Source organism: Polyergus mexicanus, unplaced genomic scaffold (assembly GCF_030449975.1).
Source record: "Polyergus mexicanus isolate NDT 795.1 unplaced genomic scaffold, iyPolMexi1.0 SCAF_16, whole genome shotgun sequence".
In the NCBI taxonomy this organism is placed as follows: Eukaryota; Metazoa; Arthropoda; class Insecta; order Hymenoptera; family Formicidae; genus Polyergus; species Polyergus mexicanus.
Window position 1 is genome coordinate 5859151 of NW_027223336.1, and position 16122 is coordinate 5875272.

At 30.7% G+C, this 16122-nt stretch overlaps 1 protein-coding gene across 1 annotated transcript; it reads left to right on the forward strand.

The window, feature by feature from the left end:
- The first annotated feature begins 9481 nt into the window (after positions 1-9481).
- Positions 9482-15805, forward strand: LOC138940096 (uncharacterized). The gene is made up of 4 exons (XM_070308638.1): positions 9482-11059; positions 11484-11751; positions 12415-12690; positions 13379-15805. The coding sequence occupies exons 1-4, from the start codon at positions 10739-10741 to the stop codon at positions 13465-13467; spliced, it is 954 nt and encodes a 317-aa protein (XP_070164739.1). The 5' UTR covers positions 9482-10738; the 3' UTR covers positions 13468-15805.
- Positions 15806-16122: the final 317 nt, after the last annotated feature.

Consider the following 16122-nt stretch of genomic DNA (forward strand, 5'->3'; position numbering starts at 1 on the left):
GAATCACGATCTAATGCCCGTAGGAGTTAATGTTCAATATATGCATGTCACGTACCTTTTCACTGTAGAGTGGAATGCAGGACGATGTGTATCAATATGTTAAGCGTTCCGTGTAAGAACATAAACATTATAAAAAGATTGATACGTTTCACAGACACTATTAGACAATCGTATGTCAATACGTATATATGGAATGTAAAATAATTTTAAAAAATTCATTCGGAATTAATTAAAACAAAATATTATTATAAATCTATTTTTTTTATATATTAACAAAAATCGATGTATGATAATATTTTGTTTTAATTCCGAGTGAATTTTTTGTAAATTATTTTATATTCTAAGTACCATATATGTATTGATACACAACTGTGTCTATGAAACGTATCAGTCTAATAATTATATTCTTATACGAAATATATTTAAAGAGAAAAAAAAATATATATATACATAATAATAATCAATATTTTTATGTTGATACTTAATTGATCGCAGAATAATAAGCTTAATTTAACGAAAATTATTCTTTCACTGTCAAGTTCAAATTCAGAGAAATACTATACTTTCTTCAAAGAAGGAAATAGTATTCAAGCGATTTTGCTTGTATGATAATTACGAAGCAGCATTTAGCTGATGCATTGAGTATATTGTTTTCAGACACAACCTTTCTAATGATGTTTATTTTTTTTGTATACCACGTTTAATACTAGAATGATAATAGCGGAGCATTCCACTAGCCTACTTATTTGCTGGCAATAGAACATAAAGGTGAGACCGAAAAAGAAAAGTACGAAGATAGGATGATTATATGGAGATTGTAGAAAATTGTGTAGAAGTGTATACTCAATGCTATATATATATATATATGCTTGTTTTTTTGAATGTCTACTCTATTGAAAATACAATCTTGTATAGAAATACTCAATAAGGATATTTCCGGCACATTACCATATATCCAGATTAGTTGAGATCAAAGTCATGACAATTTACCGTTAAAATTTTAGAGAGACTGCAGTAAGTCTCAATTTCTGAATTTAACTTCCGATAAATTATCAGAAAATGACAAGAATAAATCGAAACCATTCAATTTCTAAATATCAATTATCTATGTATTGGACACATTTTAATACGACAAATATTACTTCCATCAATGTTATTTATATCTTTTTCTCGTTTTCGATTATTTATTCTTATTTTGCTTTACTTTTATTGTTTTATGTATGTATTAAATTATATATATATATATATTAATATCAATGTTATGTTTCATTTCTCGTATTATCTTGTCTATTATTGCATCTAATTCTATTATTCATTGCATGATTATCTTTACGATCATCGACAGCGATGTGTTCCATTCAATGATGATTTATTATCTTGAAACGATAATTTCAGGCAGAGTAAGAGATATGTAATATTCTTTCCCTTTCTAAACAAATATTTCATATGAACACGCAATTCTATTAGTAATTAAAGTGGATGTAATATTATGTTTTATTTGCCGAAGAGTAGAGAATATAATACCCAATATCTATTATACTCGAAAAAATGATTATAGTAATTATTTCTTTTTGCGCAAAAACGGCTTTTACACGCTACATTTACAGTGTTAATTTGTTCATTCTAAATACATTAATTAATCAATATACATACATATACATACACACACACACACACACACACACACACACACACACACACACACACACACACACACACACACACACACACACACACACACACACACACACACACACACACACACACACACACACACACACACACACACACACACACACACACACACACACACACACACACACACACACACACACACACACACACACACACACACACACATATATATATATATATATATATATATATATATATTGCACACTTACGAGGATGAGTTTTTGAGTAGTTGCATGTATGGGTATCCACATTTAAAAGAATATTTTTTTACAATAGTGGCATATTTTTTATCACAATAACTATGCTATTATCGATAATAGATGTTAAAAAAGCAAGTGATCTCAATTATTTTTGTTACGAATATCGATTCGCTTGAATATCTATTTGAATAAGCGAATCTATCTTGCCTAGATATTGTACTAACAAGAAATTAATATTTATAACTTACATTTTTCGCGTATTTATTTTATTCGCGTAAAGCATTTTTGAAGTACAATTCTTATTTTGTAATTAAAAAAAGTATAATTCTTATTGTGATTAAAACTTCGAAAATTAAAAAATAGCAATATTATAAGAAAGTAAATGCATTTATGTATATCATATATATATATATATATATATATATATATATATATATATATATATGTGTGTGTGTGTCATAATACGTAAAATATTTCATATACATACATCATATAAAATATTTATATATATATATATATATATATATATATATATATATATGTCATAATACGTAAAATATTTCAACAATGAATCAATAATATGGTATCCGGCCTAGACGGCGTAAACATTAGCGCGCTATTGTTGACGTATTACGACTTATGGGGCCAATCATTCTCGCGGCGACACTCGAACAGTAAGGTAGTAAAGCGCGAGACACTCCGTCAAATTTCTTTTACAAACGCGATCGCGAGAAGTATCGAGAAATAACTTGATACGATAAATATAAATGATCTTTTACATACCTTAAATAATACGTAATTATATCGTAACAATAAATTTCGAGGCACGTATTTCGCGTGATGTATACACATTTAATCAAGAGTCGAAGTGACAGGAATCAAAATTGTAAATGTAAATTGTTTTGTCGCGATCTTTCTCTCTCTTTATAAATAATAATTATTTCTCTAAAAATAATTAGGATTTAATTATATTTCGTCTGTTTTGCTTTTTCATTAAACTTTTCGACGATTTGAATATGATTCGGATTAAAAACGCATAAAAAAATAGTCGAATCGCAGGTCCGAATAATTAAAATGACGATAAGCTTCGAGACATATTAATTTATTAAATAATTGATCCATAATTTAAAATATCTATATAATTTAATATTCCGCTTGTTTATAAGTCATAATATGCAAAAAATATTTTCGGTTGCGAATTGTCAATAACATGATCTTCGGCCTTGGCGACGTAAACATTAGCTCGCTATTGTTAATGTATTACAACTTTTATAGCTAATCATTCTCACGGCGACACTCGAACAATAAGCACGAGACACTCCGTCAAATTCTCTTTTTAAACGAAATCTCGATAGATATCGGGAAATAATTTGATACGATAAACATAAATTATCTTTTACATATCTTAAATAATTATACCGCAACAATAAATTTCGAGGCACGTATTTCGCGTGACGTGTATACACATTTAATCAAGAGTTGAAATGATAGATATCAAAATTGTAAATGTAAATTGTTTTGTCGCGATCTTTTTCTCTCCCTTTATAAATAATAATTATTTCTCTAAAAATACTTAAGTTTTAATTATATTTTGTCCGTTCTGCTTTTTCATTTAACTTTTCGAAGATTTACATACGATTCGAATTGAAAACATATAATAAAATAGTCGAATCGCAAGTTCGAGTAATTAACATAACGGTAAGCTCCGTGATATATTAATCGTTTATTAAATAATTGATCCGTAATTTAAAATATCTATATAATTTATTATTCCGCTTGTTTATAAGTCATAATACGCGAAAAATATTTTCGGTTGCGAATTGTCAATAACATGATCTTCGGCCTTGGCGACGTAAACATTAGCTTGCTATTGTTAATGTATTACAACTTTTATAGCTAATCATTCTCACGGCGACACTCGAACAGTAAGCACGAGACACTCCGTCAAATTCTCTTTTTAAACGAAATCTCGATAAATATCGGGAAATAATTTGATACGATAAACATAAATTATCTTTTACATATCTTAAATAATTATACCGCAACAATAAATTTCGAGGCACGTATTTCGCGTGACGTGTATACACATTTAATCAAGAGTTGAAATGATAGATATCAAAATTGTAAATGTAAATTGTTTTGTCGCGATCTTTTTCTCTCCCTTTATAAATAATAATTATTTCTCTAAAAATACTTAAGTTTTAATTATATTTTGTCCGTTCTGCTTTTTCATTTAACTTTTCGAAGATTTACATACGATTCGAATTGAAAACACATAATAAAATAGTCGAATCGCAAGTTCGAGTAATTAACATAACGGTAAGCTCTGTGATATATTAATCGTTTATTAAATAATTGATCCGTAATTTAAAATATCTATATAATTTATTATTCCGCTTGTTTATAAGTCATAATACGCGAAAAATATTTTCGGTTGCGAATTGTCAATAACATGATCTTCGGCCTTGGCGACGTAAACATTAGCTCGCTATTGTTAACGTATTACAACTTTTATAGTTAATCATTCTCACGGCGACACTCGAACAGTAAGGTAGTAAAGCGTGAGTATATATATATATATATATATATATATATATATATATATATATGCAATATTAAAAGCAACCTCTCCGAAAATGATCACAAAGCAGATATTATTATATAGAAATATCCAGTGAATTAACAATACAGAAAATATTAAAAATATAGAAAAATAGAAAATATCTATTTTTACATTCTAACACAATTTTCTACTTTGTAATTTTATTATGTTGTTGTAGTTGAGAAAGTAATAAAAAGAAAGAGCCATACGTTTTCTGTTTATAATGTACGCAATTGCTGCGCGACAATCTATGATTTATGATTGCACAATGTTGACAGTCAAAGGCCTTAATCGAGGCTCTTTCTCGGGTCGACTCTGCGTCGTTTCTCTGGTCATGAATCGAATAGTGATTGTCGCCAAATACATCTTCAATTCATGCTAATTGCTGAATCAAATGTAAATTAGTAATATTCATTGATGATACGTGTAACGTAATTATAATTAATTGTTAGTTATAGCTGAAATATAACTGCTGATAAATAATCGAAATAGTCTTACTATATACGATATATCACATATATAATTCGGTTTATAAGAATAACTCTCAAAAAAATACAAACACATTTTTATGATATGAAATGGTATATAGATTATTTTGTTTTGATGCAAATAAAGTTTCTATATATGGACCGTTTATTTTGAAAGTGGTGTAAGTCCTTTTTTTAAAAAAATGAGATATGACGTAATTTATGCTTAATTTAGTGTAAACTTTTTGTTTATAACTAGTTAGTATTTAATATCTTAAAAAATGCCAATGCTTTGTTCAATTTAAAATTGGCCGGTAAAAGAAATTGCGTAACCATTGATTATGAAAGTGGTGTAAGTCCAATTTCCATCACGATGCCAGGCCTATTACATACGAAAAATATAAGGATATGCAGCAGTTATTACCTTATATACCTCCTGTGCATCATGAATATTTCAAAACACTGCCGCATGAAAAGCATAAATAATTAATAATACCAATATCTTGTGTTAAGTTTAACAATATATAAATATAATTAACGTTCAAAATAAAAAATACTGATTCTATTTTATTTCTTGTTATTATTTATAAACAAAATTGGATTAATATGAAATATATTTTAAGTGATATTTGTTATTTTAAAATTGAAATTAAATGATATTTTCAATTGACTAATTATGAAAGTGGTGTAAGTCCATTTGCAGCCTGGAAATATATATTATTTTAATTAAATTCGCCTAAAAGAAATTTATATAATCAAATTACATATTGATAAATTAGTACAAACATTCCCAGACTTCACATAATTAATCTATATTTTTTAATTGTCAGATCTGCTAACATTTAATTTTCTCGAAACAAAAGAAAATGGACTTGCACCACTTTCAAAATAAACGGTCCATATCTTTGCAGTCTTTTTTTACATTGTTTAACATTTTTCACGTAATGCCAAATTCATTCACGTCATTCCCAAATGTCACGCGATATCTATCTGCCGTCATTTAAGTACGTAATGGACTCTCCATGAAATAGCTCGTGAATGAAGTGATTGTACCTAACATAAGTAAATAAAATAAATCTTCCGCGGCTCCAGGATATTAATTCCGCCATTTAACGCTTTGTAAAATAAACTGTATCTAACGTGCGCGGGTTTCAAGGCTTAATAGCTACAAAGTCTCGTGTAAACTCGTTCATCTTTTATTAATCTTTTACTCATTTTTTTATAATGGATCTTGAGTATTATAATTATCGTATTGACTTGTTGATAACATTAAAATAAGTAATTGTCCATGTCCAACAACACAGAATCTCTGTTTTTGCAAATGGGTAAAGAAATTGAATGCATTGTTTATTTTGAATAAAATATAAATCAGACTTTTGATGAGAGTTATGTATAAGTACATAAGATATCGTATATCGTTGATGTTAACAACATTTTTCGAATTCCTATTCACATTTTATATATCGAAGATATAAATACCACAAGTATTAATTGTTAATAATTATGTACATAATTATTTTCCGAAGTATTATATCTAATATTAATACGCTAATATAATAAGACAACAAGAATTGTATAATAATTGAATATTACAAGATTCATCTCTGTTTTCCTCTCGCGCTTCTTTGATATAAGATTAATATTTCGAAAATAAACGAATTTAATTCACACTCTGTGTTTGTGTGCGTACACCTTGATACATTTTCTATCAGTAGGATCTTTGTAAGCTTTGAGATCTGTGATGATTAATGATGTTCAGTAAAAGTTCAAGTAGATATAATAATCTTTCCGCAGACAATTTTTTGCACCTCTTCAGTGAACTTGTTTTCCAATCAAGAATGTGTAACAAACTAGACTATCGAGATTGGCGCGATCAGTTGCAACCGATTACTCGAGATTACCATTTTATATTCTGTCGATGTTCCGTACTGGGTCAATCGGGCAAAGGGGTAACATGGGACGACAAGCGTGCTCTTCAGTATCCCACCCGACTCATCATTGCGCGTCGTCTTCTTACTTCATGATTCTCAATGTAGAAGTCGATGAATGACACTCATCTACGACGCATATTCTTTTTCTATCGCGCTCGTAGCCGTGAGTGAAAGCTCGCGCGCCCTCGAACGTGCTCGTCATACTTCCGGTATTGTACACTTGTTATTCGCGTTTCTCGTTATCACCTATAGATGCGTAAAAGATTTGCGGGAAACTATCTGTCGGTGATGATGTGTTTCCTATGCAAATGTGATAGATCTATATTTCCAGATCAGTGGAGTAAGACGATCGTCTTTTCCGGGTTGCGTTCTGCGAAAATATTGTCCGGACTCAATGATTTTAACGAATCGCATTTCTTTTGTAGTTTGAAAGATAAGCTCGACGAATTTTTAAAAAGTCACGTCGAAAGCATAAGAACATCAATAATCACATACATGTATGAACGGAGAAAAAGAAAATTAATTATTATAGATCATATTTTTGATAAGGATAGAATTTTCCAGGTTCTATTTCTTAAATAAAATAATTCTTCTTTTCTAAAAGCATTCTTTTATGCCATAATATTGCGTAAACTATAGGATGTATAATGCTACAGGATTTATAATTTAAATGCGATCGTTCACTTATCTGAACAGATAGATCTCGAATAAAAAAGCAGTCGCTATATGCAGGATGTCCCTGGAAAAACATGAAGAACTTAGAATTCTCAGGGATTTTTTTTATATTTGGAAAAATCGATATCCTTATGGAATTTTATTAGGTCTCGGGAAATTAAAAAAAAAAATTGTTTTCTTTGATAATCACTCTTATATTGTAACGTAAATGCGACCAACTGAATTATGTGTCTGAAATATATTATAAATGAAATATATTATAAAATATATTATAAATGAAATATATTATAAAAGATCGAAGCTGATTGGCAGACTTTATTCAATAATAACTTCTTTATTAAATGTTATAGAAAAAAATGTTACAGGACTTTTCTGTTCAGTTTATTGTGCTCTACCTGCTCACGAGCGTTGGCACGATCTTTACCGGACACCCTGTATATCTATTTTTGTTTAAATATTAAATGTCCGAACACAGAATACAGAATGTGCAGTTCATATTTATTATTGTAATTTTTAGTGATATAAAATTAAAAATGTTATGCAGGTGAAAAATGTTTATCTTATGAAAGTTATTCAGTCTTTTTTTCGATACATTTTCAAATCTAGCACTTAAGTGACTATTTTTTCTTCGTATGAGTGAAAAAAATATTAAAAAACGCACACAATTAAAAAACTTATTTTAGAAAGTTGCATCCAAAAAGAATGGGTAAAAAAATTTTCTTTATCTGGAATTTTGAATAAAAAATCCTGAAAAATTAGACAGAGCTTTTTACAAAATTTGAGACACCCTGATACGACATTAAAAAAAAAATAATAATAAAAAGTAGATATCTAAAAATAAAGTTGTATATCAATTTAGATACGATATACCGTTATGCAAATTTACATATCGACAATGCTATAAAAATCGTAAAATTATATAGAGTAATATAAAAATTCAAATTTAATAAATAGCTGTTATATTAGTTCAGCCTTTTATTATTTAGTTCTATTTATTTAGTTACTTGTTAACGATGTAATGTTGCATCGTTGCATTAAGAAATAACCAAATAAATAGAACAAAATAATAAAAAATTCAACTGATCTAACAGTAACTTATCAATCTTAAATGTCAAACAATGTTGCATCGATGATAGCTCATATAAGTAAAGGAAGTCAAGCATGCTAAGAAAATCAGATATTGACCGTGGAGAAAGAGAGGTTTTTAAAAATTGCACTCGAATGGCAAATAAACGATTCGAAATCAAAGTAAGGCGCACAACTGTCGTACGAAGGTTACAAACCGGTTGCAGAAAAGAGGCTGCATCTCAAACATGCATGTATTCTGATCCCATGTGTGGAGAATGCAATGGCGTTAATACATAATCAATATCAGTCGATCAATTTTTTTATATATTTCATTTACTACGTTCTACTAGTTATTATATAACGAGATTTCTCTCTCTCTCTCTGTCTCTCTCTCTCTCTCTCTTTTTTTGTCAATTTAAATATAATATTTGAAAGTTACGTATAATCTCTCTCTCTCTCTCTCTTTTTCTCTCCGTCTCTTTGATTTTCTTTAGATAATTTAGGATCTTTTTTTTGTAGTGAAGATTTAGACATGATTTTTTCTTAACTTAACTGCTTAATATTTAACATTAAATCTCTCACACAGTTAACTCACAAATTAATATTTGATAAAAATTTAATAAAACGTAAATTGAGACTAAATATAATGTTTGGCTATTTTAAATTGTAATTTAGTTGCTTGAACTTAAATTTATGATAATATCTCAATATTTAGACGGTAGAAGGACAGAAAAACTGTACACTTTCGCAATTCTTTTTTTCGCTAAAAAGAAATCGGCTTCCGAGATTCATTAAGACGAATTATCATATATGGGTCAAAGTTTCTGGTACGACAATGTTTTCTCAAAAATAAAATTGAACCTAATTTTATAGTGTTTACTTTCCGCTTTAGGCAGAGATAATTTACGAATTATAACGTTACCTGTAATTATCCACGATAAAAAATTGAGGGTCGTTGCGGGTGGGTACCTTAGATAATATAGCGTTCCCACTCGTCGAGAAATGTTTACAATTGCGTGGAAGTGAATGTCGCGGAGAAGAACCTTTCCTGGATCTGTGAAACGGATTACTGAAGGATATTGTTATTACGGCACGTGCGTTGCCGTTTGCTCCCATTCTGTACGTACGATTACAGGACGCCCCGCTTGCTAATCGTGTACTACAGAATGAAAATGGAATGTATAGCGTTTAATAATTACGGTGCGATTCGCCGCTGTTACTTCGAGTAAGAAACTTTGTGAGAAATCTTGATTGTTTGGCGGCCGCTGGGTTGACAACTTTATCATGCAGTTACGATGTCCCGTTAAAATAATTTCTTTTTGATCAAAAATTAAATTATGTTCATATTCTTCCCAGAATTCTTCCGTTAGACGAGACAAGAAAGTTAGATTGGGACTTTTAAAGTAGCCTAACATTTTTTTATATAGATATAAATTTTTATTACAATCAATTAAATAAGTGTCTTTCTATTTCTTATAGACATAAACATGTGGTATAACGGTTAGCAAAAAACATTAATACATTTATCTAGAAGCATTCTTTCTCGCAGGACGTTATCCGATAATTTCTCCCCGCTACTTTTCCCTCATTGTTCAGTATTTTATTTAATGTTATGAATTTTGAGCTTATTTCACTGTCATTACACGAAAATTCTACGACCAGCCAACCATTAAACGAATCCTGTATGTGCCTCCCAAGACGTCGCGTTGCATAGAGTGCAGCGGCAATCTCTCTCAACAGTGTTATCTAAGCCATGGACCGTTACCCCCACCGACCTAAATGCACGCCGTATAAATGGTCACGACACCTTCTCACCGCTGTCAGTAAGCAGTGCATCTAATCTCGTCTGCAATATACATCACGGTGCTATGAAAATAGTGTGCGGTTTCGTGGCGTTAATTTTTTTACACTTTGTATAACACGTCATTTATAATTTTTTTAAATTAATTATAACTGTCTTTCTTTCTCTCTGTGTGTGTGTGTGTGTGTGTGTGTGTGTGTGTGTGTGAGGCATCTCGATGTTTCATACAATTCGCGATCGAGAATGACTATACTAAAAATGAAAATTCGGCACCGCACAGCTGATCGGCGTCGTCTACAATGAGATATGTAAACCAGTTAATTGAGACAATCAAAATTAATAGTGCAAGATTAAAATTGTCTATTTACATTATGAAGTGCGGAAATTTTCAAGTTATCGAGTGGTCTTGCAGAACCGGATGTCCAAGAGTGGCACAAATATCGTGTTGGATATTAATTCTGTTGATTGTTTGTTCACGACGAACTTACTCATTGACATTTGATAATACAACGAATCTTTTTGTCCAAAAATGCCAAATGGAATGTAGTTTGCATAAAGATTTTACAACCTGCGGGAAATACAAAGTTGTGAGATGGTTGAATACAATAGTTAGAGAGAAGGTAAGGGTTATCTGTATACGTATATATATATATTATGCCCAATTACATTTAGAAATTTAGAAATTAATAATCCACATCGTTACGACGCTAATTGTGTAAGAAATATGGAAAATAAATAACCCGTTTCCAAATAAATATATTATTTTATATATTCTTACTTTTATGTTAAAATAATAAAGTTATTAATTTGATTTGACTTTTATTTATATGATTCTAATCTAGCTATATTAAATATGATTTTAATGACGGGATTATAATAAAATTTGTAAAAAGATGATTAATGATTAATATAAATTAGGTTAAATAATAAACAATAACAATTATATATATATATATATGTGTGTGTGTGTGTGTGTGCGCGCGCGCATGTGTTTATGTATAATTTATAAAATTATAATTAACTGAAAAAAATATTATAATTTAGGAATTTAATTATGGTCCGTTTCGAATTATAAGGATACCATCCATGCACAAGCAATCCTTTTTGCCCTATTTACCACGTTCTCGAGCATTTAAGAGCAACATAATGGAAATCCTAAAATTTGTTAGGAATAGCGTAGAGGATTTATTGACAAAACGTGCCATCGTATATACAGTAGACAATTCAGCAGTTGCTAGAGGCTTCCCGTCGAGTTTAATGTTAGTGGACGAAGATGAACTTACGCAGATGAAAGATAAGGAAGAAGTAGAAGGTAAGATCTGATAGTAGAACAATATTGTTCTTATAGAAAAATATTGTTCTATCGAACAATAAAATATATTCGTATCAATAAGAATAGATCTGAAAATATTGTAGTTTTCCTGCGCGTTCTTATTTTTTATTTTACAATCTCTAAATACATTTCTATAAATATATTTTTATTTAAATTATATATACATATAATAAAAACTTTGAGAGAGATGGACAAACGTATATATATATATATATTGTACATATATACCATACCATAACTATTCTTTAAATTTTTTATTCTTGAAATTCTTGAAGTTGTTAGTCTTTATGATAATGTATTGATTTCTTGGCAATAATAAAGGAAATATGTACTTACTGTTTTATACAACGGGACATTAAAATTCGTATCCGACAGCATAATTGTAGCTTGTGTTGCATTTTGTTTCGGATAACGGGTAACGTTACAAAACAAGTATTATCACTGCAGAAACTCTGCAATCAACTCTTACAATGCCCTGCATATTTGAAAAATGCGATGAATGTTACAATGAAATGACAACGTTTGCTTCCTTGTATTTCTTGTAACGGCAACGATATTTAGCTGGTATCGATAATTCTATAGTATTTAGTGATAGTATTTACAAAAGAGACCAAAAAAATTGATAATTATATTATTTTACAGGTGATTGGCGAATTTTCAAGAAGAAGAAATCTATAATCTTTCCGGTTCTAATATTATTAAATTTAATAAAACTAAAACTGTTGTTATTACCAATTATCCTAGGAGTTCACTTTATTAAAAAGATTCTCGTGTTCGGATCGTTCCTTTTAACATCGATATTGGCGCATTTAAAAGTATGCAAAATACAAGCTGCTGGCCAATATGGTGCTCATGCGCATCATTCGCATCCTTTTCATTTATGGTCCACTGCTGCGGAATCAAGTGACTATCCAACGGGTAAGAATATATTTCGAAGAATTATTTTTTCTCAAATTATATATACTAAACAAGCATTTATTATTCGATAAACTTTTAAATAGGATGAATAAAAAAAAAAAAAAATACGAAGAATAGTAAAATATTTTCAAATATTATAATATTTATATTTCCAATATATTTCCAAAAATTATTAATATCTGTTATTGCACTTGAGATTCCTTTTATAATGATAACGCTACACATTTGATTACATTATTAAGTCATATGTGCTAATGTGAAATAAATATCATTGCCGAACAAAAGTAACTGGTACAGCATGATAGCTTTGCATAATCATAAATTATCTAGGCTAAGTCAAGCTCAACACCGTTCATATGGTGTAAGAAGCTAGTTGATGCATTTTTGTAGACGAATATATATATATATATAAAGTATTGATGCGTTGACATCAATATATTTTATGTCAATCGACAGCATCTGTTAGAGTTTGTCCCGATAACTGTTCATTTGACATAATTAGATGCGTCATTATCTTTTTTTAAATCTTGAGAGAGCGCATCACAAACGTTCAATATTAATATTCGCTTTAATTTATTGAATTTATTTCCCTCGCAAAATTTTGTCATGTGTTAGGAAAAGCCCTCTACGCCTATTTGTTTAGAGTACCGTAATTTTTTTAATACGCATTTTAACATTCTCTTTACAGGATATGGACAAGACGACACTAATTGGCACAGAAATGATTATCAGCTAGGTTATACGAATTATCAGCTGTTTCGCAATCCTTACGGGTGAAAATGTTGCAAACTATTACCGATCACAAGCGAAAAATTCGTATAATTCTTTATTTTTGGATAATCTTAGAGAAGTGTGCGAGTCAGTTGTATTGAGACACGCGACATTGTTAATATCTTAATAAATAATGCAAGTTTGATCAGATTGATTTTTATAATCTATCTAATCATGATAATCGCGCGTAAACTTTCAATAAAATTATTCGCGGTATTTGCAGTGAATCGGTATGTGCCGAATGAATTCCAATCAACGTCGCCGATGCTTATATCGGCTCCGTTCGTTTGCCGCCTATCCTACCGAAGAACGCATACTTGCGAAATGACTTTCACATAGCTTATTACCGTTATTTGTGAGGCACATATTGATATATTTCCAGTCTTCGCAACTTTGTAGACTTTAAGAAAGGGCATGGTGTTAACGATACATCCGTCTTTTTTTTTTTAAATCCTACATTAATAGAGGATGCGTGAAAGAAGAAGGAAGAAAGAGAGAGAGAGAGAGAGAGAGAGAGAGAAAAGATCTCTCTGTCACAAAGATAAAGAGATAAAACGCCTATCTCTTATAAATGATGAAAATTATTTATAGTACCTACGAAGTGTCTGTTGACCTCTGACACTTAGCATTGCGTTCGACATGCTTGTCCCACGCGCGTTTCTCCAGAAAAGCAGAATTTTTTAAGATGAGAATCGACGGGTCGCCAGGTACCAGATGACTACAAGAATGATTCTGTGGTGAAGGTCACGCGCCGCCCGGATATTCGGTCTCGTACGATGACTCCTCTGACTGACCTACTGACAGATTTGGACGAGCGTCCAGTTTCTGGTTCAAACACACGCGCGTAAGCTGGTTTGTTCGTGCCGCTGTGCCGTGGACACCACCTTGATTGGCGTATACACACGCGTGTGTGACTCGTCGCACGGTTCGATCGAAGACCGTTATCGGCTCGCGGACGAGAGACCAATCGTATTTGTCGTCCACACATTTGTTAGATTATTTAGGATGATATTGTTACATCCGATATATTACAATATTTTGCTCTCGCTCTTTCCTTTTCTCGATTCCACCGGTCTCCTAAACCCACCGCGCGCGCTCAGCGATAGGATTAATCTTACAATTAATTTTTCATTATTTTTCTCTATCACATCTTTTAATACGTATCCTCAAAATCACTCAGACGATCGATCTTTTTGTTTTCTAAAGAAGTGATTTTCTTTTTTCGCGTCGTTAGAATTTTTCATTATTTTCAATTATAAGAAAGGATACTGAGACCTGCTATAAAGGATATTATAAATGAAAAAAAAAAAAAAAAAAAAAAAAAAAGTGAGAATTTGTGAAGTCGCCGCTTCACCGACGAGCGACAGATTGATAACGATGTTCACGCGGACTTTACGAAACGGTAGAAAATGCGAATCGGAAGCGACACATTGCGCATCCCTACGGATAAGCGATCGATACGCGGCATGCACTTGTCCACGGCAATTCGACCGTTACGTTCTTACGTTATATGCGAACGAAAAAGTCGCATTAACGTAACGGACCGTCGTCCATGTCACGGCGCTCGACTTACGCATCCGACGTACGTACGTCGAACGTATCGACTGTACAATTCTTGTACAATTCATATATACGCGTATGATGTAGATGAACGATCTTGAACGGTACGCGTTAAATACCGGAGATGTTTCTCAGGATGTCATAAATTGAGTTTGCCGAAAGGAAAGGAGTGTCGGCATGTATGATTTAATTGAAGGTTTAGCGATCTGTCTCTTTTTCTTTTAGAGGAAATTGTTTTTGAAATCGAATAGAATTATATATCACGATAAATAAATGATTTTCTGGGAAAAATCTTAGATGAAATATGAACTTTTAGCACCGTTTCGCAATGTATGAATGCGTCTTCAGGTTTCAATTCTCTGCTCGTCTGTCTATAAAAATGTTGATATCGCGTGATCGACAAATTCGATGCGTTTTGTGTATAGATTTAATTTAAACTATATAAATTTAATTCTTTTTCTAGATAATTTTTACCAATATTAGTAGCAAAATATAAGATATTGCTTGCGTCTTTGTGCGAATGGAATAAAATGAGAATAAGTAGAAGAATGCTATTATATAGCGTTGGTGATCGATTATGTATTTTTTAATTTTCATAAATTTAGTTTCTAAAATCTTTTTGGCAATCTTTTGCGATTAAAAGCAGATCGTGTGTTTAATATCATTTTTCATTTGTGATTGTAAATATAAGTAAAATAAAATCGTAAAAAAAAAAAATTAATGTTCTTCTTATTTATCCTCAATTGAAATGTGCGCTATAATACAATATATTGTACTTACGAGTTTCACGCTCTGCTTTGTGTCGAGATTGTAACATATCGATCGATCAACGATTGTAATATATTTACATTGTTTGACTTACATGTTAAGAATAGGATAAGAATATAAAAAGATTATATTATTTTTTTTTTTTCATTAAATCTTTGCGTTTAAAAATAATGGCTTTTCTTATTCAGTGTTTCTTTTATTAATTTCGATACGTGATAAGTTAAACATAAGTATTAAGGAAAAATCGCTTAAAAAGAATCTGCGAAAGAAGAGGCAAAAATATTAATAGCAGGAAGCTAAATGTACAACTTACGTTTTCGTGAAGTAAGCGAA

Bases quoted from the DNA above. Each gene is read 5' to 3' on its own strand.
- LOC138940096 (XM_070308638.1), top strand. From the start codon at position 10,739: ATGAGATATGTAAACCAGTTAATTGAGACAATCAAAATTAATAGTGCA. The intron at 11,060-11,483 runs GTAAGGGTTATC...ATTATAATTTAG, and splicing joins ATACAATAGTTAGAGAGAAG to GAATTTAATTATGGTCCGTT. The intron at 12,691-13,378 runs GTAAGAATATAT...TTCTCTTTACAG, and splicing joins ATCAAGTGACTATCCAACGG to GATATGGACAAGACGACACT.